Source organism: Balaenoptera acutorostrata, chromosome 19 (assembly GCF_949987535.1).
Source record: "Balaenoptera acutorostrata chromosome 19, mBalAcu1.1, whole genome shotgun sequence".
Classification (NCBI taxonomy): domain Eukaryota; kingdom Metazoa; phylum Chordata; class Mammalia; order Artiodactyla; family Balaenopteridae; genus Balaenoptera; species Balaenoptera acutorostrata.
In genome coordinates this window covers 36,592,486-36,620,470 of record NC_080082.1, presented here as the reverse complement: position 1 = coordinate 36,620,470, position 27,985 = coordinate 36,592,486, and the positions used below count along the sequence as shown (strand labels likewise).

Here is a 27,985-nt window from a genome sequence, read left to right as displayed (position 1 = left end):
TGCCTCAGCATTCCCCATCCCCTGCCTTTCGCATTTCAACTTTGCACTTATCATCTGACATAGCATACTTAGGGGTTTTTTTTGTTTTTTTGTTCTTTTTAAACATCTTTATTAGAGTATAATTGCTTTACAATGGTGTGTTAGTTTCTGCTTTATAACAAACTGAATCAGTTATACATACACATATGTCCCCATATCTCTTCCCTCTTGCGTCTCCCTCCCTCCCACCCTCCCTATCCCACCCCTCTAGGTGGTCACAAAGCACCGAGCTGATCTCCCTGTGCTATGCGGCTGCTTCCCACTAGCTAGCTATTTTACGTTTGGTAGTGTATATATGTCCATGCCACTCTCTCACTTTGTCCCAGCTTACCCTTCCCCCTCCCCATATCCTCAAGTCCATTCTCTAGTAGGTCTGTGTCTTTATTCCCGTCTTGCTCCCAGGTTCTTCATGACCTTTTTTTTTTTTAGATTCCATATATATGTGTTAGCATACGGTATTTGTTTTTCTCTTTCTGACTTACTTCACTCTGTATGACAGACTCTAGGTCCATCCACCTCACTACAAATAACTCAATTTCATTTCTTTTTATGGCTGAGTAATATTCCATTGTATATATGTGACACATCTTCTTTATCCATTCATCTGTTGATGGACACTTAGGTTGCTTCCATGTCCTGGCTACTGTAAATAGAGCTGCAATGAACATTGTGATACATGACTCTTTTTGAATTATTGTTTTCTCAAGGTATATGCCCAATAGTGGGATTGCTGGGTCATACGGTAGTTCTGTTTTTAGTTTTTCAAGGACCCTCCATACTGTTCTCCATAGTGGCTATATCAATTTACATACCCACCAACAGTGCAAGAGGGTTCCCTTTTCTCCACACCCTCTCCAGCATTTATTGTTTCTAGATTTTTTGATGATGGCCATTCTGACCGGTGTGAGATGATATCTCATTGTAGTTTTGATTTGCATTTCTCTAATGATTAATGATGTTGAGCACTCTTTCATGTGTTTGTTGGCAATCTCTATATCTTCTTTGGAGAAATATCTATTTAGGTCTTCTGCCCATTTTTGGATTGGGTTGTTTGTTTTTTTGATATTGAGCTGCATGAGCTGCTTGTAAATTTTGGAGATTAGTCCTTTGTCAGTTTCTTCATTTGCAAATATTTTCTCCCATTCTGAGAGTTGTCTTTTCGTCTTGTTTATGGTTTCCTTTGCTGTGCAAAAGCTTTTAAGTTTCATTAGGTCCCATTTGTTTATTTTTGTTTTTCTTTCCATTTCTCTAGGAGGTGGGTCAAAAAGGATCTTGCAGTGATTTATGTCATAGAGTGTTCTGCCTATGTTTTCCTCTAAGAGTTGTATAGTGTCTGGCCTTACATTTAGGTCTTTAATCCATTTTGAGTTTATTTTTGTGTATGGTGTTAGGGAGTGTTCTGATTTCATTCTTTTACATGTAGCTGTCCAGTTTTCCCAGCACAACTTATTGAAGAGGCTGCCTTTTCTCCATTGTATATTCTTGCCTCCTTTATCAAAGATAAGGTGACCATAGGTGCGTGGGTTTATCTCTGGGCTTTCTATCCTGTTCCATTGATCTATATTTCTGTTTCTGTGCCAGTAACATACTGTCTTGATTACTGTAGCTTTGTAGTATAGTCTGAAGACAGGGAGCCTGATTCCTCCAGCTCCGTTTTTCTTTCCCAAGATTGCTTTGGCTATGTGGGGTCTTTTGTGTTTCCATACAAATTGTGAAATTTTTTGTTCTAGTTCTGTGAAAAATGCCAGTGGTAGTTTGATAGGGATTGCATTGAATCTGTAGATTGCTTTGGGTAGTAGAGTCATTTTCACAATGTTGATTCTTCCAATCCAAGAACATGGTATATCTCTCCATCTATTTGTATCATCTTTAATTTCTTTCATCAGTGTCTTATAATTTTCTGCATACAGGTCTTTTGTCTCCTTAAGTAGGTTTATTCCTAGATATTTTATTCTTTTTGTTGCAGTGGTAAATGGGAGTGTTTTCTTAATTTCACTTTCAGATTTTTCATCATTAGTGTATAGGAATGCAAGAGATTTCTGTGCATTAGTTTTGTATCCTGATACTTTACCAAATTTATTGATTAGCTCTAGTAGTTTTCTGGTAGCATCTTTAGGATTCTCTATGTATAGTATCATGTCATCTGCAAACAGTGACAGTTTTACTTCTTCTTTTCCAATTTGTATTCTTTTATTTCTTTTTCTTCTCTGATTGCTGTGGCTAGAACTTCCAAAACTATGTTCAATAGTAGTGGTAAGAGTGGGCAACCTTGTCTTGTTCCTGATCTTAGAGGAAATGGTTTCAGTTTTTCACCATTGAGGACGATGTTGGCTGTGGGTTTGTCATATATGGCCTTTATTATGTTGAGGAAAGTTCCCTCTATGCCTACTTTCTGGAGGGTTTTTATCACAAATGGGTGTTGAATTTTGTTGAACGCTTTGTCTGCATCTATTGAGGTGATTATGTGGTTTTTCTCCTTCAATTTGTTAATATGGTGTATCACATTGATTGATTTGCATATATTGAAGAATCCTTGCATTCCTGGGATAAACCCCACTTGATCATGTTGTGTGATCCTTTTAATGTGTTGTGGGATTCTCTTTGCTACTATTTTGTTGAGGATTTTTGCATCTATGTTCATCAGTGATATTGGCCTGTAGTTTTCTTTCTTTGTGACATCTTTGTCTGGTTTTGGTATCAGGGTGACGGTGGCCTCGTAGAATGAGTTTGGGAGAGTTCCTCCCTCTGCTATATTTTGGAAGAGTTTGAGAAGGGTAGGTGTTAGCTCTTCTCTAAATGTTTGATAGAACTTGCCTATGAAGCCATCTGGTCCTGGGCTTTTGTTTGTTGGAAGATTTTTAATCACAGTTTCAATTTCAGTGCTTGTGATTGGTCTGTTCATATTTTCTACATACTTAGGTTTTTGTTTGTTTATTGTCTACTTAATTTTGTTCATGCTGTACCCTCAATACCTAGCATAGTGCTTGGCATATATCGGTGTCCAGTAAATATTCATCTAACAGATTAGTTAACTAGAGAGCAGTATGTGTAGGTGTAAGCCTGCATCCTAGGAAATATCACTCTATAAACTTCCATTGTGCTTGGCACTGCTCTCTGCCCAGGCACAGACTGCTCTCAACCCTGACTGTGGCTGAGCCACATAAAATTGTGCAGATCAGTTGCATGTTTGGCCTTTCTCACTCAAACTCTGCAAGGAGGCTTTAGTACGATTGCTGGTAACATGTCCATCCTGCCATTTGTAGTGGCTATTTGTTGAAGAGCTACTTTATGAGTTTTCACTAGAAGAGAAGGCAGCACAACTCTGGGTGGTTAGCCAACAAGAGCAACATTCCCTATATCCTGTTGCTTTACATTTGAAATGAACAGTGAGAAGATAGAGGAAGTAATATATTTAAGACTGAAAAATTACCTTATTTTTAAAATAATAATTTATGGCTTGTTTTCTGGGCAGTACACTTCTCACTTTTATTTGACAGTTCATCAGATAATTAGAGATGACACATAGTGCTAAAAATCATTGTGTGTTATCATTCATTTATACATTCACCATGAACCACTGACAGACAACAACTGTGTTCAAGTTTGGCCTCATTTAGTTTTCTCAAGCTATAATCAGGAACTAATGGAATATAAAATGACCAAATATTGGTTTCCAGAATGTAGATAATCGATACCTTCATGATCCTGAAAAATGGAGAGCTGGCAGTGTCTCATCATTGGATAGCCCTGAAATATATTACTGTAGCAAAATGCAAAGCATAATTATCTTTTCTGAAGACAACATTGGTATTTCATGTTTTTTTTATTTCAAAATTTTATTTTTTAACATTTTAATAAATACTGAATTTTAATTGAGCTTAAAAATTAATAAGAGGATGGAAAGAAAAAACAATCTCATGTTGATTCTGCTATTTATTATGACTCATGAACTTGTAGCTTGATGTGTATGTTCTATTTCAGGGGGTTTTGTTGTATGTGAAAATCTGTCTGATTGTAGAATGCTCATTTAAGAAGTTACTTAAAAATCATGTATATTTTTTAAGTAAACTTTTTAAAAAGTATTATGTATTTACAGAAAAGTAGGCACATAGATCATAAGGTTGTGGCTTGATGAATATAAGAGCTGTGACTCTTTTCTCAATCACGTTTCAGACACTAATATCTGGAGCTGTGGTAGAACAACTTGACTTCTTACGAATCAGTGATGCAGAAGAGTAAGTTCTTTTAGGTTATTATTGTGTTTCTTGAGATTACATTAGGAATACAGGGAATCTGAAACTTTTTCTTTTAAATTCTAGGCTTCCAGAATTTAAGAGTTTTGAGGAACTAGAAGTTCCCAAACATTCAAAAGTCAAACGACAAAGCAGCACCTCCAATGCTCCTGAACAAGAACAGCAGCCAGATGTCACCATTACTGAATGGAAAAACAAACCCACCCATGAAATTCTTCAAAAACTGAATGTGAGGAAGATGCAATTCCCACATGTACCTGAGTGAGGTTGGCAGAGCAGGAACTCCCAGGGGCAAACCATATTTCTTCTTGTCCTCCCAGAGAAGGTTGCAGTTAACCTGGAGGTAGATGCCTGTCTGTACCTAAGGCAGTAATGAGAGGTAGTTCTCATGGTCTGATATTAGTGTGGATGTCTTAAAGATGCTTAAGGAGTGTGTTGTCTTGAGTAACCCATTAAAGAAGTATAGTTGCCTTTGGGATCTCCAGATTTCTCTTTCAGTGCCCTTTGTCACCTTTTCCCAACCTGGGTCTTCTCTCCTGTCTCAGTATTTAGGTCTAATCCTTGCTTTGAGTCTCTCCAGTTACCGAGGAAAGCAATCCTATAGCTACATCCATATGAATATTATGTTAGCAACCTAGTATTATACCTTCCTTGAGGTTATTTTCATTTTAAAGGAGGAGGGGTGGGGGTATAAGGTATAGTACCTATCAAAGGAAATGAAATTCTAATGGTAGAGCTATAAACACAGTGACATTTTATTAGACCATACAAATTTGAGCATGTAGGCTAAATATATAACCTGTCAGATACCAGTTCTTGTGATTGATCGATATTATGTATAGATCTACATAAGCATGAATATGATATAATAGGCATAAAACATAATGCATATAATAAGTGGTCTACATACATCCCCTCCTTTCATCCTTCTCTCCACAGTGTGTTGACAGCAACGTGGTCTCCCATTTATGAACAAGTCAAAAAGGGAGTGGTTAAATGACTTGGCCAAATCTCTCAGAGAGTGGCAGAATCAGTATTAATGCTTGTAGACAACATATTTTCTATTCATTACTTATCTTGTTTCCTGGAAAATTTGATTATTAAATCCTACTACCCCAGGAAGCTAGCTTGCCTACCCACTGTTTCCAAGATAGCTAAAATAAATAGTTGTATAATGTCATCTTACGTTTGGTAGTATATCAATGACATTTTTTCTTTTCTCAATTGCATAGCAGAATATTTCCTCTTTGCATCATGTGGTTTCATGATTAGTTACCCCCTGTGGTAATTTTTGTACCCATTTCATTACAGTTACTCATAGTGATTTATATTTTCAGGACTGTAGTTGTCTAGCTAGCCAAGCCATCCTGCTGGGTATACTGCTCAAAAGAGAAGGGCCCAACTTCATCACAAAGGAAGGTAAGAGTACATGTCTAAGAGAACATTTTTAAATAAAAAGACCTCTCTATTTTTGAACTTATATCAAATATGCATAATGAATATCCACTAAAATGTTACAAGTTATTTTCTCCTCTGTTAAACCTCTTTTTTAAAAAACCTTTTAAAAGGAAAATTCATACCCCCTTCTCTGATTGTCTGAATGGTGTTGGAGCCTGGATTCTGCCTGTGACTGTTAACCTCTGATAACTCCATAGTTGTTTATTGACAGTTTCCAGTTTCACTTTCTGTATGTTTTCAAGAACAATATTGAATCATTATAGCTATAAAAATTAGCTCCTTCATGGTCTGCAGCAGCCATTTGAAATGGAACATGGCATTTAATAGAATTATACTCTCAAGACTTTACAAAAATAAATCATTCTAATCGTGTTCATGTCCACTCTGCATTAAGGATGAAACCCAATTATCCCTGAAATCTACACTCGTATGTTGAGTCACTACTCTAAGGAATCTTTGAATTCTACATCATGGTCTACTTCCAGCATTTTATAATACAGAATAATGTAGGATACATTTCAAGTATTTAATGTCTAGCTACTCAAAGTTTTTAGCTCATCTGAAAGTTCTCTGTCCAGAGATGCATATTGTTTGGTTAGAGTTAGAAATTGAGTTGATATTCTAAACAGCAATGTAATTAATAAGATTTATAGTTCTGGTAGTGAACTAAACATAATTGTTTATTCAAATAAGGTCTACTTAGTTTTTGCATTATTGTAGCTAAGAGATAACTGTCTTGAGTATTATACAGTGAATTGAATAGTCTTAATTTTTTAACTTAATATTATTAAGGCAGAAGAACTCTTAAGCAAATTTCAAACAGAATCCTTCATGTTTCTAATTAATCTTGAAACTCAAAAGTGTAAACAGGATCCTAGTTATACTGAGGACATTTATCAAAATTTATACTTTAAAACAATAGGATAATTAGAAAGCAGACATTTCATTAGGAACCTAGAATTCAGAATGGTTATTTTAGTAGTGCTTTGAAATGAAACAAAATTTATATAAAATAGTTTATAATGAAAATCTTGAGAGAATTATTTTTTAAACCATTTTTATAAACTTGGGAGTAATATTCATCTGTTACTTAGATATTTAAAAGACTTTAAATGTTTTAAATCTGCAAAACCTTATATATTGAAAATCATAAGCATCTACAGAATCTGAATATAATTTTATCCAATTTGTTATAAAGCTATAAAAATAAGTTCAGGGTAAAATGATAAAGGTCTTGTTCTTTACCCTTGTTTACCCTTTTTTGTGCTCTGTCCTGTCACATGGTTAATTTACTGACAAACCAGTCATGAGGCCAGACCACATGTAAATTGCTCCCAAAGAATGAAACCCAGTGGTATTTTTTTGAGCACTGATATATGATCATGCACATAACAGAATCACCATAAAGTTTTTTTGAACAATGAAGAATTATGTATAGTCAGTCTATAGTATTTGTTCAATTTGCTATATTCTGTTTTTTATTTTCTATAGTAAATTAAAATAACTTATTTTTATTTATTAAAAACATAGATTGTGTATTAAGAAAACAATGAATTTCAAGAAATAAAGTACTTATCCAAATCATATACTCAGAAGGGCTGGAGACATTCACACTATATATTTGGGTTACATATTTAAATATGTCAGGTAGTTCAGAACATTAATGGATGAATGTATTAACTCTAATGGAACAAAATGAAAATTCAAGAGTGTTTTTTTTTAAGGAGAATAAATGTTATGCATTTAATTAAAAGCATTTTTCAACAAAGACTCTATTATCTGATGTCTAGGTACTGTTTCTGATCACATTGAGAGAGTCTATAGAAGAGCTGGCAGCAAAAAATGTTGGTTCGTATTAGCGTCCTTGTCATTATGTTTTATTTTTATGTTGTCATATTCAGTATCCTAAAGATAATGGACTAGTCTTAAAGGTGGTTATTCATCCTAATTTTTACTTTTCAACTCCAAGGTTACAGCACTGTGACTCAGCCTACTTTCTAAGGATCTGCCTACATTGCATTTTATCATGGCTCTCCCAAGTTATTAAAAACATATCTGGGAGTAAAGACACCCATAGGAATAGAACCTGGAGAGGATGCACTGGAAGGATGTTCCAATGACTCTTTCCTACCCTGCACCTCCTCTGTCCCAGCAAGATGCTTTAGGTTCTAATTTGTATTTGGGAAGCTTGTTCTGTTATAGAAGGTCATGAAGAGACCAGTGTTTCATTTAATCACAAGCAAAAAATAATATACTTAGGAAATAGTTCTCTCATGACTTAGGTTGAATGAATCCCAGTGATTGTAGTTGCTTCATAAGAAGTAACTGATGCGTTCTGCAGAGGTAGTCTCTTCCCAGAGACTGAAGAAAAATTAGGTAAGTTGAGATAAGATTGTTTAATTTCACAATGGGGTAGGTTTGTCTAAATGAATGCCATCTGCATTTTTGAAGCAATTGTAACAGTTTTACTAGCAAAATCTAACATTTTGAAATTAAGAGTATATAAATATATATATTTTTTAATAACCCATTATTATCTAATTTTGAAAAAAAAAGTTTCAAGCAGTGTCATAAGAAACTCCCTTAACCTCACTGAGCCTCAGTTTTCTAATCTCTAAAATAAGGGGATTAGACAAAACAAATCTCTTAGCAGTATTTCAACTCTATGATTTATAATAAATATACCATTCTGACCCAGAAGAAATTATGTAATAATCCTGTGGTTAAGTCTCAGATTTTCGCTGTAAATTCTCAGCACAGTAAGGCATGAAAACCAATAGATGTTGCTTTTTAGTCAGTAAATTTCAAATGTGGTCTATAATCTTATCTTCGGTTAAGCAAACCTGTATTTGCTTTATTTTTAATACTTATATTTTAGATAAATCATTAGCAACCATTTAGAGTCCTGACTGTTATGTTTAAAAGAACAAACTCCTGGAAGTTTTATTTACTGTATTTTCCCTTTTATGGCTTTCCACTGACATACCCAGGTTGGCGGTACGCTACGGGGCTGCATTTACCCAGAAATTTTCTTCCTCTATAGCCCCACACATTACTACTTTTCTGGTACATGGGAAACAGGTAACATGCACGGAATGTGGAAACTCAAGCTGCTTGAAATGTGTGGGCTTATTTGCGTCCTGAGGGTTAAATATGTCTTTTGGTCTTACAGTGTGTGGGTGAAAGCTTCTCTAAAAGTAGGAAGTGTTTGTTTCACTAACTTTATCAGATATGACTTAATTTTCTACTAGTTCATCTATGTTGAGATTAAGCAATGTAAGTGTTTTTTATAGGTCAGCTCCCATAGATATCCTGAAATACAAGAAAACAGTTTTAAACCTACATTTTAATTTTATTTGCTCCATCTAAAAGTCCCACATGAATTTTTACTCTTGAGGGGGCAAAAATGTCTTATGTATTGCAGGTGCTGTGCTTAAAAATCTGTTCTCCTTACAGTCTAAGACTTTTTCAGAAATGTAAAAATAGCAGTGTGAATTCCTTCCCCCAGCATTCTGGCAAGAAAAAAAATGCTGATATTTCATTGTATCACTTCCTAAAATTGAGTACTAAGTGAGTCGCCTGATCCAGGGATTTGGTTGTCTAGGCACCGAAAGAAACTTGATTGAAAGCGGTTATAGGAATAGAGGGCATGTACCAGTGACAGTCTTAATAATGAATTTTGTAATACAAAATCAGAATAATCAATTCTTCCTCCTATGCCACTCCCTGCCAAAGGGATAGTTAGGCTCCCTTTTCTTTCTTTTTCAATTGTTAATGGCACAAATAATGCTGGTGGCAGAGGTGAGGATAAGGCTATCCCTCCCTAATTCTGGTTGGTCCTACAATCTGGGAGATTTCAGCTGTGAGGTCCAGTGTCTTGGGGTCAGTGTTTCCTCCATATTATTACACGAGGACCTAACTGTGCATATTTTTCAGTCTCCCCGTTCAGGGGCCCCACTCATTAATCGTTCAGATGTGTCAACCTCTGGCCTGCTCTCTCCTTTGCCCCCAGGTCGGTGGTGCGCCATGCAGCAAGTCTTTTAAGTAAACTAGTGGACAGCCTGGCCCCATCCATTACTAACGTTTTAGTGCAGGGCAAACAGGTAAGTATCTGACCTTCAGACTCTTCGTCACAGCCACAAAGGTTTCTGGGCAGGACCCTGGCTTTTAAATACGGCAAGCCTCAGTGTCATAGGTCTCTCATAACCACATTTACAACGGCTCTGGCATTTCTACAAGAGGCTCCTTCCCCAAGCAAAACCTAGTCTTAAAGATGCACAGATACTGAGTATTTGCGCTGCACCTCAGGGCTTTAATTTTCAACCTCTGTGTTAACTTGAGATCAGTGAAGATACTGACAAAGAAAATGGTGTGATACCTGCTAAAGCACTCCAGACAGGCTTAGGATAGGTAGGACAAAGACAAGGCGCAGTGGAGGGCGCATTTTCCCCTCTACTCCGCTTAAGGTTCTTCTCCCCCTTAGAAATGCATTGACTCCCCAGATCCTTAACCCTCTGGGCCCCCTCTCCTTCTGCTCCTCCCCTCCCACCAAGGCCAGCTCTTGTCAGCTCCTCGGCACAGAGCCATCTCCAGTTAGCAGTCCCTTTCTCTGGGTCCTCACAGTAGGCCTGTGACACTCCTCACAACCTGCCCTGGATCCCGGTTTATTTGAATGTGTGTCTCTCACCCCAGGGTAGGCCATGAACCCCTGGAGGTCATGTTCCATGTCTTGTCCAGCACCTGTCCCAGTGTGCCCAACATGGCCTTGGAGAGGCACGTGGTTGGTGAATGTGGGTTGAATTGAGCCCGTGCACGTGGGTGTGTGGAGTGGAATATGGCTGCTCATTTTTTGTTTTATTTTCTATAAGCTCTAATTACCTGGCTGAATAATCATTGGATTGGAATGAAAACCTGTTTGCTTTCTATCTCTTCTTTGGGAGTATGTGTGCTTTGTCATGTCTTCCTGATAGTTAACCTAGGGATGTAATAATACAAAAAACTTTAACCTTCTTTGATGGAATCAACCCATTGTTCATATCTCAGGGCTCTTAATTCATTAAAACTGAAATTATTTCATCATCTTGACATCTAGCGTTTGAAAAGTTGAAAGAATATTTTATTCTGTAATATTTAATACTAATAAAAAAAACTCCTGAGAAAGATTTAAATCACTTTTCACATACGTCATTTTCTATTTTCTCCAAATTATTAAGAGGTAGAATTTTCATCCTCATTCGTCAGCTAAATAGACCAAGACACAGGTAACTTGTGGGGTGCCTTTCCTCACTGCAATCCTCAAATCCAACCACAGAGTCCTGCATTGTTGCCTTGGACTGAGCCACCCCTTGAAGAAAGTAAACAGGCTTTGGGAAGCTATTTTTCCTTGGATTTTAGGCCCCTGTAGTATATCTGAAAATATAGTTAATTCTACGATGTATGAGAAGGTTTTGGCGATCTCTGAGGTCACTGGCACCTGACAGTTGGAGAGGAGGGGGTAGGTTAGGGTTGGTCATGTCCATTCTATACACTATCTAGAGGGGGATTACAGCCTGTGTTTCTGAGATTCTGTTCACCAGAGCAGAATCCTGGAGGCCTTGGAGCCTGTCCTGAGGCTGTGGCTGGACCATTGCTCACCAGACCAGTACATCTCCCAGGGAAATAGTCACTTACAAAGCTGGGTACCTGGGAGGCTGACAGCTCTGCTTCAGGTGTATGAAGTCCATTCATTGACTGCATCTTACACTTTTACAAAAAAGAAATGAGATTGGAGCATTCCAAGTGTGCAACCTGCTTATTTATGAAATTCCACCCTGAGAACTGAAGTAATACTGTTTCTACAGAGCACTTTCAGATCACCTCAAGCTCCCTGGAATGAAATAGTGCTTTAGTCATTGCTTCCAGAGGCAATGATGTGCCTTCTGTTTGCTTTCTTCTTTACTAGCTGACATTTTAATAAAAGTAATCGCACTTGGACTAACTGGTTGGTACCACTTGTGTTACAATAAACTAGCAGTTCTCAGTTTTCACTCCATCACGAAGTTGGGGCAGAAGACCCCTGTCCTGCTTTCTCCCCTCATCTCAGAAAACACAGGGCCCTTTGATGTCCTCTTCTTTTTCCTGCATCTTATAATCTTGCACTGTACAAGGAAGAGAGAGGGAGAGGGGTAATGAGGAGGAAGGAGGGGCTGCAGGCTTTTCTGGGAGGCAGAATGCTAAGGCGAGAGGAGAAAGGGAGAGCAGAGTATTTATTTCTCTTTCCCAGGCTCAACAGCACTTTTGGCTTTGAATTTTCATTGCCATTTCCCTCTGTGCTTTCTCATTTCGCAGGCTTGTGGGCAGTCTTGTTTATTCCCCTCCACAGGCCAGAGATACATCAACAAGTATTTCAGCACTCACTGGGTGCTTAGAACTACGCCAGGAAAAGTGGGGCTACACTACAACTCTATGTCCTTGCACCTGCCTTTGAAAAGATTACAGTGTTGTTAAAGAGCAAACACTTCCACATGAGAAACTGTCAAAGAGGTGAAGGATATACTCTCAAACATAGACTGTGCAGGAAAGTAAAACTAGTCAGTGTATTCTGGTTTCTCTGGGGAGTTTCTAGTACTAAAGTCATTCGGAATAATTTTATCTCAGTAGTTATTTATATTCCTTCCCTGCTTTTATCCACTCACCTCCACTCTCCTAACCAGGACCCTCACCTGCCCTTGTATTTCAGACCACACTGAACCATCATGAACTCCAGTGGGAGTCATGCTTTGAAAGCCATTTTAATAAATAGCAGGAACAGTTATTCTACCTAATTCCCTAGCTTGCATAGAGTAATTTCATCCTGCCCGTCATCCTGAGCCTTGAATTTTTTTCTTTTATCTGTTAGTAGCTAGGAAATTTTTACAATAAAATTCTGCCACCTATAGGTAACTCTGGGTGCCTTTGGGCATGAAGAAGAGGTTATCTCTAATCCTTTGTCTCCAAGAGTGATTAAGAACATCATCTATTACAAGTGTAATACCCATGATGAGAGGGAGGCGGTCATTCAGCAAGAACTGGTCATTCATATTGGCTGGATCATCTCCAATAACCCGGAGTTATTCCGTGGCATGCTGAAAATACGAATTGGGTGAGTAAAGTACTTTGCATTTGCATAAAGAGAATTGTTCAAGTGGTCCTTGGCCTCTCTGAGTGAAGTGCTGCCCCACATCTGGTGGGTATTTAGGAAAGTGCGTCTTGCCCTAAGTCATAGAGACAACATCTGGTGGTATGAAGAAATAAATACTAGTGGCCTGAAAAAAACCCTCCTGTTAAACATATTTAACTCCCAACATGAGATGTAGGGGAATAACTCTGTTCTTTGGTAAAATCAAACTCCAGGGGTTTAAACAGGTGTATCATGTTAAAAAACAAACAAACAAAAACCCCATTATGCACAAGACTTGTAAAAAATCCTAATAAGTGGATAAGACTTAAGAGAAGAGTGGGGTTTCTTTTAGTAGAACTAGGTGTCAGGAGGACACACTCAAATAAAAATTTGGTCCTTTTAAGAATACTCTTCTGTATCCATTTTCTACCAAAATCTAAATTTTAGTCATTAAAATCGTAAGTGTTCTGTTTGGAGAAGTTGAAAGTAAGGCTCTGGTGATCTTGAATCTTCTTAGTCAAGCACTGTGTGAGGCAGTGCAGTAAGCACGTGACCAGGCTCTGGCATCCAGCAGAACTGAGTGCAAGTCCAGACCGCCACTCATCATCTCAGTGGCCTGAGGCCAGTGGCTGAACCTCCCTCCTGCTTTCATACCAGCATCATTGTTTTGTGTGAGATGAAACAAAATAACACGTTAAAAAGGCCTGCCACAACCGAGTAAAGTACAAATGCTTCTTTTCATTTTTTTAAACATATTTTTGATTGTATTGAATACAGGTATCATGTGAATATGTTCTAATTGTAAAAAAGTCAACAAAAAACAATACTTGAGCATATAGAGTAACCTAATATGTGGCCAGTTTGGGGGATGTTCAAGTGTTTGAAAAGACTATGTAGCCTGTCAGGAGCAAATACATGTGAATGTGTGTGAGTGTGATTAAGTGTTTAGCTTGCTAGTTGTATAATTAGATCATCAATATCTTTACTATTTCTGTCCTACTTGACTTTCAATTGCTGATAAATTGTAAAATGTTCTCCTGATTATGAATTTGTCAATTTCTCCTTGCATTGTTATCCGTTTTGCTTTATATATTTTAAAGCTTTGTTTTTGTCCATGCTACCATGTTTTAAAAATGTATCTTTCCTTGTGTCATTTATTTTGTAATTGAATTATTTTTAAAAAATTATTTTTAATTTCAAACATCTACAAAAGTATAGAAAATAGTATAATAAAGCCCATACTATTACTCAGCTTCGACAATATCATCATATGGCCAATCTTATTTCACTCATACCCCCCCACTACCTACCTCACCCACACTCCCGTCTATATTTAAAGCAAATCCATCTTATCATTTAATCTGTAAATACTTCAGTGTGTATCTATAAGACATAAGGACTTTTTAAAAGCATAACCATGATCCCATTACAATGCATGAAATATAACAAATGAATTCTTTGTGTCTAATATTACTGCCATGCCTGCTTTCTTTTTTTGTTTTTATTAGCTTGGTATACTGTCTTCCATTCCTTTACCTTCAATGTTCTTTTTTCATTTTGTATAGATATGTCTTTTATATTTAACATTCATACCATATTTATTTTTAATCCAGTCTGAGATTATCTTTTAATAGAAATATATGTGATATTTGTGCCATTTCATTTATATTTTGAAGTCATTTCTGCCATTATATCTTGTTTTCTAGTTACCATGCTTTCTTGTTGTTTCTTTTTTCTTTTTCCTTTCTTCTATTGCTGGATTGATTTCATTTTCCCTTTCATTTCTTAGTTTTAATTTTGCATGTGAGTATGAGGCACTTTATGTAAAATGATTACCCATTTTTTCCTTCAAAAAATTACATTAAAAACTAGTTGCTTATTGGAAGTATCTGCATGCCTCTCGTTTCAACAATTCTCATTCTAGGAATTTAGACATACTTTAACAGCAGTCTTCATTTCATGCTTGTTTGAAATAGTGAGCCATACAATAAAATGCTGTGCAGCCATTACAAGTAACAAGATAAAGTCAATATACTGGCATTTATAAATGTCCAAGATAAATTAAGTGAAAAAAAAGGTTGCAAATATATTGTTCTATTTTTTATAAAAGAACAATAATACTGTATATATATATGTATAATGTGTATGTGGAAAAATATACATAAAATCAGTGTCAATTATTTTCTCTGGGAGAGTTCTACTTTGTAAGTTATGTTTTTCAGTTTTATTTAAATTTTTTTTAGTTGAGGTTATTAGTTTTTAAAGTGTTTACCTGATTTTAGTTAGAGTATATTTCAGGTGCGCTTCCCACCATTCTTTATCTCCTCTTTCTTTTGATTGAGAAATGAACTCACTCTGCATAAAACCTGACCTTCATTTTTATCCCTTAAAATAGTTCCTTTCCAATATTAGGATGTATTCCAAATCAATTATAAGAACTTTGAATCATATCCTGATTTTTCAGTCTCTTAGCTCTAAAATTTTCAGCTCTAATTCTTGACGATGTATGAGGATGCAGAAATGGGTCTTTCATGTGAGTTGTCTCTAAATGAAAAGAGGTGTGATTCTTCGTATCCATACAGGTATTAAAAGTACTCTGTTGTCACAGATTCAGGCATGTCTCTGAGGCTGACTAAGAAGTATAGGTTATAACTCTTCCAAAGCACATTCTTTGTAGTAAATGTTCTATTCAGGGGACTCTTTAAGTGATAGTCATCCTTGCCGTGACTTAAGCAAAGGCTTAAAGTAAAAGTTAACTGTTCCCCAGGATTTTACAATGCTGTGTTTTTCAGCCTCTAAGTAGTTTTTCCTTTACTGCTTATTCAGCATTTTAGGCTAATGTATGTTCTCTCAAAAATCCAATGTAATTTTGTTCCTTGAATCCATCTGACCTGAAGCTTCTTTCTCTGCATGGGAATGAAGTATGTTTAGTTTATTCTAAAAATAGTTTTCTTCCTGTTTTTGTTTCTGCTATTCTATATGTTCAATGCCTTCCGTGAGAAATAAAATACTCTTTTTTCCTCAAACTGTCACCTGAAATAAAAATGTCAGGACAGGGCATCTGACTTAGTATCTAATGATAGAAAAAAGCCTCCTAATGAAGAAATTTGCCAGGAAACTTTATTCACTGTCCTGAAACTCATCCTGGAATCAATCGAGGCATTATATTTCCATTGTGGGTATTAACAGTGTCCCTGCCCAACTTATTACGTGTATTTCCCCCATATGCTAGACTCACAGGGTCAGCTCTAAACACTGGGACATTGTCAGTTGGGAAGGAGTCTAATTTTTTTTAATTTATTTATATTTTTTAAATTTATTTTTGGCTATGTTGGGTCTTCATTGCTGCACATGGGCTTTCTCTACTTGTGGCGAGTGGGGGCTACTCTTCGTTGTGGTGTGCGGCTTCTCATTGCAGTGGCTTCTCTTTGTTGCAGAGCATGGGCTCTAGGCTCAGGGGCTTCCGTAGTTTGGCTTGCGGGCTCTAGAGTGCAGGCTCAGTATTTGTGGCGCGTGGGCTTAGTTGCTCTGCGGCATGTGGGATCTTCCCAGACCAGGCATCAAACCCGTGTCCCCTGCATTGGCAGGCGGATTCTTAACCACTGTGCCGCTAGGGAAGTCCTGGAGTCTATTTTTATTTTTTTTTTTAAATAAGAAGTAATTTATTTAAGAAGTTTACTTCTGCCAAGGATAGAAACCAAATCTTCTCTTCCTGTCTGTATTGTGGTCTAGCCCACAGGAGATGTTCAATAAAATTTGACAGATTGTTTAATATATAGGTTATAAGTAGATTCAGGTAGTTTGCCTTGAGCTAGTGATAGGGAATTTAGGAAAAACAAAAGCATGGCTCTCTACTCAGAGAAAGAAAGGACTCTTTTAATTTTGATAAATGCACTTGGTTTGTACAAGTCATATCCCTCAGGAAATGACAAAGTTAAACAGGGCCTTGTTTATGTGAAAATCTAGTCATACATATAGAGAATAGAAGGATGTAGCACTTTCCCCATTTATTAATGGAATGGTGTGGTTAATCATATCAGAGTGTGGTACAAATTACCTTATAATGGTACTTCTCTAAGCAGCATTCCCAGTAAGGATCTAAGGGGATACATATGTGAGTAACATGTTGTTATTGCACTCAAAAGTTTACTCTGGTGAACGGTTTCATCCTCCTTTCCTCCTCCATCACCATAACCACATGTTATTTATTGCACACCTATTATATGCTAGACAGTATGCTAAAAATACTTAATATATATTATCTGATTTAATCCATACAACTTTGAGGTAGTCACTAGGACCCCCATTTTAAAGTAAACAACCTGAGGTTCAGAGAGCTTAGATAACTTAAATCAGTAAGTGAAAGAACTGGGATTTATACCCAGGACTGCCTGACTCCAAAGTTCTTGCTCTTCAATCTTAAATACTTTGTGCATGTTTTCACTTATGTGTACTGTTGCTCTCTTTTAAGGGAAACAGGCCTTACTGTTTGTTTCTAAAACCTTATGACCTTTATGGTCCCTTCTACATGATTTCAACCTGTGACCCATTTTACTTTCAAGTATTCATGTAGCAGCTATCATGTGCATTGCCTCCTGATGGTTTTTGTCTTTAGTTTGTCAGTCCTCCAGTCTAGGATCAGTACTATTTAGCATTGTACAGTACAAGACACACCAAGGAGGCTGAACAGTTACAAATTAACAAACAAAAAAAATAAGATTTTACCCCCTTTATTCATCATGAGACCAAGAAAATAGGGATGATTTGGAACTGATTCTAGGTTAGCCCCTTGTACACTGCAAGAGATATATTAAGATACTATGAAAATTCAGCGAAGTTAAGTAACTTGCACTTGGTCACAAGACTAAGTAAGAACCATGATTTGAACCTAGGATGAATGACTCCAGAGTTCATGCTTCCCATCCGTCTTCCAGCTCTCATGCATATAAAGTAGGGAGGCTGTCCCTGCTTTGGCTTTTTCATTGGTTTGTGGCAGTTCTGGGTAAGGAATGTGAAGGTCTTTTGCAAAGGATAAAACTTAAACAGTATTGCTGTGACATTTGGTAATTTGAGGTCCTCTATCTTGTGGCATTTGGAGAGCAAGTGCCTCTGGGGATTTCTTTTTGCAGACCACAAATCCCAAGGAGGAGGATCCCATGCCCCACCCACCCCCTCCAACAAACACACACATACTCACCCTTGTCTTCCAGTCCTAGGTTTGCAAAGACCCTCTGCTCCCACAAGAGATGTTCACCCTAGAGGTATCCCTTTCCACCATAGTTGATTCTCCTTCAAGGCCCAGTGGAATGATCCCAAGCATTTCATAAAGAAACCTTAACTCAAAATCCCTTTTGGATTCTCTGCTGCCATCTGACATGGTCTTCCCCCTCCATCATCTGGTGGGACCTCATGAAGCACATGGCAGACACTCAAAAATTCTCCTGTGGGGACTTCCCTGGTGGTGCAGTGGTTAAGAATCCACCTGCCAATGCAGGGGACACGGGTTTGAGCCCTGGTCCAGGAGGATCCCACATGCTGCGGAGCAACTGAGCCTGTGTACCACAACTACTGAGCCTGTGCTCTAGAGCCTGCGAGCCACGACTACTGAGCCTGCGTGCCTAGAGCCCATGCTCCACAAGCGAAGCCACCGCAATGAGAAGCCTGTGCACCACAACGAAAAGTAGCGCCCACTCACTGCTACTAGAGAAAGCCCACGTGCAGCTACAAAGACCCAACGCAGCCAAATAAATTAATTAATTAAATAAAAATTTAAAAAAAAAATTCTCCTGTGCCTGCCCACGGTGCTCCTCCACCATATTAACAGAAAGGTTTTGGAGCCCTGTCTCTACTCAAGGGATATCTAACAACCTCAGAGAATTGCAATTATCCTGTCTGTGGGGCTTGTGATAGTGCCCTTCTGAAAAGAAAAAAGATATTTTTGTATCTTTTTAATATATTTTTATTGCACTTTATTCTAAATAAATTTTACTCAGACCTCAGCTCCTTAAATGAGCAGCTTCCTTGCATTTACTGCTAGCAGCAAACACATACTCTATTTATATGTTTCTTTACAAAATTTACCTTGACTTAGTCCCTGGAAGGTTTTGCTTAAAACCTTGCTTAAAATTGATGAACAAATTATTCATTTATAGAGTCCTTGAGTGTCAACTTTCTTATAAATTGTTGAATTTCTTGCTCTTCTAAGTCACCCGTTTGTGTTTGTAGCATGATTTTAAAAGAAAGAAGGGAAGGGATTTATAGAAAACATTCTTTTTTTATTTCCTTATAGGTTAATTAAAGCATTTCAAACTCATTCATATCTGACTTTTTACTGTTGTTTCTATCTTTTAAATGTTGATTATGATTAAAGAGATTGATAGTTTAGCCAGCTTTTAACACCATATTCCTCCTGAAATGCTAACATTCATTAGGCTGAATGGACATAAAAAATAAGAACATTTGTCTTAGTCATGGTACATCTTACACATAATTCTCCTGCACTATGTATGCTTGTATCTCTCTGTTTTTTTTTTTTAAAGATTTATTTATTTTTTTATTGATTGATTGATTGCTATGTTGGGTATTCGTTTCTGTGCGAGGGCTTTCTCTAGTTGCGGCGAGTGGGGGCCACTCTTCATCGCGGTGTGCGGGCCTCTCACTATCGTGGCCTCTCTTGTTGCGGAGCACAGGCTCAGTAGTTGTGGCTCACGGGCCTAGTTGCTCCGCGGCATGTGGGATCTTCCCAGACCAGGGCACGAACCTGTGTCCCCTGCATTAGCAGGCAGATTCTCAACCACTGCGCCACCAGGGAAGCCCTATCTCTCTGTTTTAACCTCTCTCTCTGAGGTTTTTGGATTTTTAAATTTTATTTATTTACATCACCCACTGCCTCAATTGCTTTAAACCAATACCACCATGTTTCTTTTCTCTTTTTTCCAAGGTTAATCCTGCCAATGCAATTTCTTCAACATTACTGCTATCAGGCACTCCAGTGAACAAAATTAACCTGCTCACAGGAATGGTATTCTAGTGTGATAATGATTTGATTTGTTGTCTCATTATTGATTTGTGCTCCAGCTTTCGTGTTGAAATAGATCAAGTTCCTGACAGGCCCATTACTGTAAAGACCTCCAATCAACTGCTTTCTGTTCTAGGTCTGTCATTCAGGAGACAACCCCTGAGGATATATGTTATCAAGTCTTTTTCATCCCTGCTTTTCATACTGCCAGGACATCCTCTGTAAGCCGTTATGATCCATGCATGTCTTGTCTTCTAATGCCCACAGCTGCATCTGTGGATCACACACCCAGTGCTTAAGAGAAGTCCTTTGGTGTCATAGGTACCAGACTATAACATTGCTTGTGCAGTAAAGGAAAAAGGAGATAACGGCAGCTGTTGAGTTCATTAGCATGGTTTGATACTCATTCATAGTACTTTGCTTTTGACATTTGATACGAGGTAAAGAAGTGAGATGATGGAGTTCTACCTCTATTCTGTTATGATTAGATCAGAGGTAGAGTGGGTGAGTGATTGTTCTCCAGTTACCAAACAGGAAGCTCCTTTTGCCTCATCAAATTGTCACCCTCTTTGTATTAGTAGGAATCAAGCAGAACAGTCCCTTCTTGCAACTTTTCATCTCCTATCATATAGCTTAGTAAAATGCTTGCACAGACAGTTATTTGTTCACTTGTTTAACAGTAAAATTGGCAAATACTTCTTAGTATCTTGAAATAACCTCAAAATGATTATTTTAAAAATTGTTTCTTGCTATGGATCAGTGCTATTCTTTATAACATTTTTTTCAGAAAATGTCAGCTGTTCTGATTTACCAGTGATGTCAGATTTCCATGTACCTTATTTTATATTTCACTCTTTAATTGGGGCAGGTTGGAAAGGAAAATGCCAACACATACACAACATGCTAACCAACCTCACATTAAAAGAGTTTTTAGAAGGTTAAACTTATTCCCAGGACTGTAGAGGAATACTAAGCCGCCGCTTCACATTTTTCCAGCGGTGTGGAGGAATTCATTGTCAAGTCAGACCATGCTACGTTTGAAGGTTGATCTGATCAGTAGCGTGCATCTGCCTCTCTCTCATTTGCTTATTCTCAAATAGAGCATGTCCCTGGTTCTTTAGACAGACTGAATTTATAAGGATCTGGTCCAAGAATAACCTTCATTCTTTTGACCTTCCACAGTTGCTTGCTTGCTTGCTTTCCCCATTTCTCATTAAGTGCTTTTACATTGGAATTGTCAAATCAGGTTTGGTGACTTTGTCAGCAGGAATGAGGGTAAGAAGCCAGATTTTCCCATGCAAAGGAATTAATGCTGTTTTGTATTAGTAGTTCTAAAAATGGATTAAAATGTCTTTGATTTTCTAAACTGTGTGACTCACTTGGTTAATTACATTCTCTAAGTGTCTGACTGTTCATATATAAGGCTATTTGGCTGTTTCTGTTTTAGTCTTTTAAAGAATTCCAAGCTAAACAGATTAACTTGGCCAATATTTTTGAATGAATAATGTATTTTTAACAATCTGACAAATAAGTTAGATTCATTTGTGCTCAAATGAACCTTCTGGGACTTCCTTGGTGGCACTGTGGTTAAGAATCCGCCTGCCAGTGCAGGGGACACAGGTTCGATCCCTGGTCCGGGAAGATCCCACATGCCGTGGAGCAACTAAGCCCATGCGCCACAACTGCTGAGCCTGCGCTCTAGAGCCCGCGAGCCACAACTACTGAGCCTGCGTGCCACAACTACTGAAGCCTGTGTGCCTAGAGCCCATACTCCACAACAAAGAGTAGCCCCCGCTCGCCTCAACTAGAGAAAGCCCGCATGCAGCAATGAAGACCCAACACAGCCATAAATAAATAAATAAATTTATTAAAAAGAAAAAGTCATCTTCTTTCTTTGGTGGCTGCTGAGTACAATGTTTTCTACAATTTGCTCACAGAACCGCTGAGATTTTGTAAATAGAAGCCTGAGGGGAAATATTTAGATCTCCAACTATCTTTGTTTATGGTACTGAAGGTTTTAAAAGGTAAATGTGATAGATAATGTTTAGTTTTAATAACTCAGATTTTGGGAGGACCTTAAAAAGTAAGTGTTTTAAAAAATTTAGTTACTTATTTTAGAAGAGGATACCTCCTGAAGTGAAATCAATGCAGCACTTCTTCCAACCTGAGTTTGAGAAGTCAAATAAAAGGAGTTTGCTAACATAATTTGAACATAACAATTGAACATAAAAATTGAACTCTATAATTTCAAAAGCATTTTAACAGTTTTAACATAACATTGTCTTACTTATTCCTCAAAATAATTTCATAAAATGAGCAGAACAAGTAATAGTAATACAGTATTCCCATTAGAAAAATAACTTGGAAATGGGGTTCAGTTGGTAAGTGACAGAATTGGTATTCAGGTCTGTCTTCATTGTTTTTTCTTTTCATTATGAAAATATTTAAATGTGTAATAACAGAATAGTTTGGTAAATTCCTATATACCCATTATTTAAATGAGTATAAGCAATTGTTAGTAATTTATATTTACTATATTTGCTTTATTTTTTTTTGGCTGTAAATTATAAAGGAAGTTTACAGCCAAATGACATTTTGACGTTTACCCCTCAATATTTTAGTAAGTATATATCTAAAGTAAGAAAAAGGACATTTTCTTAATAACCACAGTACCATTATCACACCCAACAAAATTAGCAATAATTCCTTAATATTACCTGGTACACTGTTTTTATTTGTATTTCTCTGGTTGTCCCCAAAATGACTTTGTTTTAAAAATACCAAGGTCCCAAAGAAGGCCCACACATGGCATTAGTTGCTACATCTCTTAAGTCACTTTTAATCTAGAACAGCCCTTATCCCATTTTTCTTTTCATGACATTAAGTTGTTTGGGATCACCAAAAGGCTGGTCTTCAGATTTTCAATTTGATTTTCCTTCTATTATACTGAGCTGCCTCAAATGTAAATTTTAAATGTTAAATAAAGAAATAAAATAATAAATAGAAAACAATTTTGTCCAACCTGTAAAATTAAAAATAGAATTTTTATATTTTAAAGAGAGTCGGTGGAGCAGTTTATTGTAACTGAAATGTTGCTGTAACAACTAATTAGGTTTGACATAAATACACTACCATGTGTAAAATAGATATCGAGTGGGGACCTGCTGTATAGCACAGGGAGCTCAGCTCAGTGCTCTGTGACAATCTAGATGGGTGGGATGGGGTGGGGGAGGGAGGCCCGAGAGGGAGGAGATATAGGTATACATATAGCTGATTCACATATCATTGTACAGCAGAAATGAACACAACATTGTAAAGCAATTATACTCCAATAAAATAAATTTTTAAAAGAACTAATTTCATAAGCAACTTTAACATCAAAACATCCAAAGTAACTAGTAACTATATCCTTGTGACTTTTATGCTTGTATAACATTTTGATTAAATGTAGTTCATAATAATGAAGATGAACAAGTAAATAAATTCTAGTCTTTGGCAATAATATAGGTTTGGTCCAGGTTTGCTTTTCAGCTGATGAGAGAAGGGCAAATTGTACATCTTAACTCCGTTACATATTCTGTTGTTGCACATACCAGGAAGCTCACAAACATGTATTTTGTTGTTTGTAGATACCTTGTCATCTTTAGTGTTCTTACCAAAGAGCAAGTATTAAATATTTGTCATGTACTATCAGTGGTAATAGTAATGTTATATATTTTTTAAATTATTATGTTCTATCCTTGTGTATCTCTCATGCCTTTATAATCTATCTCAGTGTCATGCAACATAGTCTGCATTTGACTGGCAGACTAGTTAAATTCCTAACTTCCAGAAATGGCAACAACAAAGAATAGTGAAGAGGATAGGAAAAAGAGCTGAGAGTTGCCTTATCAGAGGGATTGGAGCAGTAACAGGAGACACACTGCCTTGTGGCTTATGGCCTGGCCCAATGGGCAGGGTGATATGCTTGGTTGATATTACTTCCTGCTCAACGGGAAACGATTACCATTTTTCTTACCATTTTTTCCATTGAGAGACAGTAAAGTCATTCCATGAGAATGCATCACTGTTGTTTTACAAACCAAACTTGGCAGAAAGAAGGACTTGAATCTTTTGATTATTTCCACCTAACTTTTTCATCTCTGTACCTGCAATAACCTGTAGGCAGTCTTTCAAAGAAGTGTATAAGAGAAAGATACTGAAATATTTGGGCACAGTAACTTCGCCACTTTAAATCTTTGTTGCTGTAACTAGACGTTTCTACCTGTGGGCTGGCTACACAGTACCCCCTTTGGGAGACAAAGCCTGGGTGAATGAAGACACGTTCTTTGCAGTTCTCTGTCTCTGTTTGCTATTCAGTGTTCACCAAAGGATTTAAGGATAAAGCATAGGAATCTGCTGTGTAAAACGAATTCCCTAGCTTTTCCTAATGGTCTGTAGAGTTCTGGTTCCCTAAGGCATAGTATTATTTCCTGAGTTTTCTTTGGTTTGCATAACTAGTTTATCTGAGTTCTTTCCTCAGAATACAATAAATGAAATGAGAGGAAACTGTAAAAATACTTACTAAAAGCTTCTCAAGTTAAATAATAAAATTATTTACACATAAAATGATGAAATATTTTAGGCATTTCTAGGCATATAACTACCAGGCACACAAATAGTGCTCAATAAATGCTTTCCTAAATAATCACGTTAAAGCTCTTTCTGTAATAAAAATGTGTTTTATGAACAGCATTTAAATATCTATTACAGATTTTTTTAATAATAGGTACATGAACAGCATTTAAATATCTATTAAAGAATAGATTCTTCTGAAATCTACTGATCAAAGTATGTTCTCTGACATACTAGTATAATTAAGTTATAACTAACTGTGTGCCTGTATTTCAAAGGCAGGTATTTCTCCTCTGTCCCTTCCAATTATAAGGGAATGACTACAAAATAAATGAAGTAGGTAAAAAAATACTTGTCCTTCCTGGGAAAGGAATGTTTATATAATAGCATATCTCAGCCCATTTCTTAAAATGATTTATTTTTATCCTATTTGTTTTTTTCATATATCTAGTATTAAGAAAATAGTAGTGTGGCAGCCACTACTCATCAGTCTCATTTGGTAAGAACCTAAGTACCTGTCTATTTTCATGTTTTACTACCTAACCACATGTGCACGAGCAGGGCTCATTTTTAAGAGTCTGATCATGTCACATAATCTTGATGGAAGTAATTATATCAGCAGTTCAGGAAATTCAAATGGCCTTTTCTTCATTCCTCTTTGGATGGGTCAGTGCTGTTAAGGGCATTGCCAAAAGAAGCACAAGGTGATTTTATTTCAAGAGTTATTGATTCATGCTTTCCCTGTTTTGTTTCAGGTGGATCATCCATGCTATGGAGTATGAACTACAGATCCGTGGCGGATACAAGCCAGCCAGAGACTTATATCAGTTGTCACCTAGTGAAGTGAAACAGCTTCTGTTGGATATTCTGCAGCCTCAACGGAATAGAAGGTAATGAGGGTCCTTTGTTACCAGGACACTCTGGATTTACAATAACTATATATATATATATATATATATATGAAATTAGTAAGGTGTTAATAAGAAATAAAATGCAGCAGAGTATCAAAGACCAGTAGATGGGCAGCATGCCTAGAGATACTAATTAAAATTGTCTTCAGTTATGATTTTGTGTTGATTTGAATTTTATACTTTTTTCAGGTATAGATTGTAAATGTTTCTTAATTTTTATTATTCTATGCAGAATGTAACACTTCATTCCACTTTGGTCAATTCGCTTTCTGATCCTTTGTAGTACTCGCCATCTCCTCCCAACATTTTGGCATAAAAGTTTGGATTTGGTAATGTTACTTAAATATCTTGCCTGTAACTCTGTCTCTCTAAGTAGACTGTAAACTTATTCAGGTAAAACTTGTCTTAGACTTAACTTGTGCTAACCTTAGAATAAAAGCAAAACAAATACCTTAGATTGCATTGAATTGAAGAGTTATTTTTATTACAGAAAGTGCTTTAATAAAATTACTGAAGCAAGCATTTATTGAGCACTATCTGTGTGCCTGGTACTTTCCAAGGTAGAGTTATATGCCTAGAAATACCTAGAAAAGAAGTCTTCTGCAAAAGTATATTTGAACAAATGGAAGAGCATCCTTGTTCTTAGACAGGAAAACTCAACATTTTAAAGATGTCTGTTACAAGTTTAATGAAATTCCAATAAAATTCCAACAAGCTGTTTTATGGAGTTAGACCAGTTAATACTAAACTTCCTGTGGAAAAACAAACATGCAAGAATAACCAGAAAACATAAAACAAAGACTTGCCCTAAGAGAGACAGTAAAAATATTTAAAAGCCTTTATAATTAAAATAACGTGATGCTGGTACATGAACAGAAAAATAGAACAGTTAAACAGAATAAAAAGTCCAGAAATAGACCCCCCAAGAACATATGGAAATTTCATGTATGATAATGTCATGTATGACATCTCAAAATCATTGGGTCAAGGATGGACTTTTTAAATAAATAGTGATGGGACAACTGGGTAGCCATTTGGAGAAGATGAAATAAAATTCATACTTTATACTGTACTCGAGAATAAACTCCAAACAGGTTAGTGATCTAAACGTTAAAAAAAAAATGAAACCATACTAGTGCTAAAAGAAGACATGGGTTGGGACTTCCCTGGTGGCACAATGGTTAAGAATCCGTCTCCCAGTGCAGGAGACACAGGTTCGAGCCCTGGTCCGGGAAGATCCCTCATGCCGTGGAGCAACTAAGCCTGTGTGCCACAACTACTGAGCCTGCACTCTAGAGCCTGCAAGACACAACTACTGAGCATGTGTGCCACAACTACTGAAGCCCACATGCCTAGAGCCTGTGCTCCGCAACAAGAGAAGCCACTGCAATGAGAAGCCTGCACACCACAACAAAGAGTAGCCCCAGCTCACCACAACTAGAGAAAGCCTGTGCATAGCAACAAAGACCCAACGCAGCCCCCAAAAATAAAATAGAATAAATATAAAAAAATAAATTAAAAAAAAAAGAAGACATGGGTAAATTCCTTTGTTACCTTGGTATGGGAAAGACTTTCTAACTATGATTCAAACCCAGGGGCAATAAAAGATTATATAAAAATTAAAAGCAACATTTTGCATGGTGAAAAAATAGACAATGCCAAAAGACAACTGAGAAGCTGGAACAAAACATTTGTTACAAAGAGCTAATATCCAAGAATCTTAAAAACCTAAGAGAAAAATGGGGGAAAATATGATTGATCAGTTCATTTAAAACATTAAAAAATGGACCTTAAATATTTGGAAAGATGTTCAAACTAACTCATAATTAGAGAAGTGTAAATTAAAACACATTGAGATACCATTTCTCATCTATCAGACTAGCAAAGTTAAACAGTGTGGCAAACATTTGCTGAGCCTGGGGAGAAACAGACACTCCCATATACAGCTGGTGACTACAACTCTTCTATATGGGAATTGGACAACATCTAAAAAAAAGTCTACATTTGCACTTACCCTTTGACCCAGCAGTCTTACTTTTAGGGACCCACCCTGGAGGTTGCCTCCAACAGCATGAATAGATATTATATATATGCACAGGGTTGTTCATTGCATCATTGTTTATAATTGCAAATTTTGGAATGCCCATGACCTTAGTCCCCATGCATGAGGGATTATTTGAATAAACTGTGGTATGTCCACACAGTGGAGTACTATGAAGTTGTGAAAAAAGAATGAGTGTGGTCTCTATGAACTGATATGGAATAATTTCTAGGCTATATCGTTACATAAAAACAGCAGAGTAAAAGACGAAAGGTTTATACACTCTGAAGAGAAACCAGAGGACTTCCCTGGTGGCACAGTGGTTGAGAATCTGCCTTCCAGTGTGGGGAAACACGGGTTCGATCCCTGGTCAGGGAACTGGATCCCACATGCATGCTGCGGCTGGGAGTTCACATGCCACAACTAAGGAGCCCGCGAACTGCAACTAGGGAGCCTGCCAGCTGCAACTAAGTAGCACATGTGCCACAACTAAGGAACATACGTGCTGCAGCT

At 37.1% G+C, this 27,985-nt stretch overlaps 1 protein-coding gene across 4 annotated transcripts in view; it reads left to right on the top strand.

Annotated features, from left to right (window-relative positions):
* Positions 1 to 27,985, top strand: part of PHKB (phosphorylase kinase regulatory subunit beta) — a 194,881-nt gene that overhangs the window by 155,221 nt on the left and 11,675 nt on the right. For 2 of the 4 annotated variants that reach the window (XM_007167636.3, XM_007167635.2), the window contains 7 exons: positions 4,213 to 4,274; positions 4,359 to 4,521; positions 5,630 to 5,711; positions 7,541 to 7,598; positions 8,741 to 8,831; positions 12,668 to 12,870; positions 25,276 to 25,410. In XM_007167636.3, coding sequence (XP_007167698.2) covers positions 4,213 to 4,274; positions 4,359 to 4,521; positions 5,630 to 5,711; positions 7,541 to 7,598; positions 8,741 to 8,831; positions 12,668 to 12,870; positions 25,276 to 25,410 — 794 coding nt within the window. Of the gene's footprint in view, positions 1 to 4,212; positions 4,275 to 4,358; positions 4,522 to 5,629; positions 5,712 to 7,540; positions 7,599 to 8,740; positions 8,832 to 9,762; positions 9,854 to 12,667; positions 12,871 to 25,275; positions 25,411 to 27,985 lie in introns of all 4 variants that reach the window. The other 2 variants (XM_007167634.2, XM_057533263.1) reach the window with 2 other exon arrangements.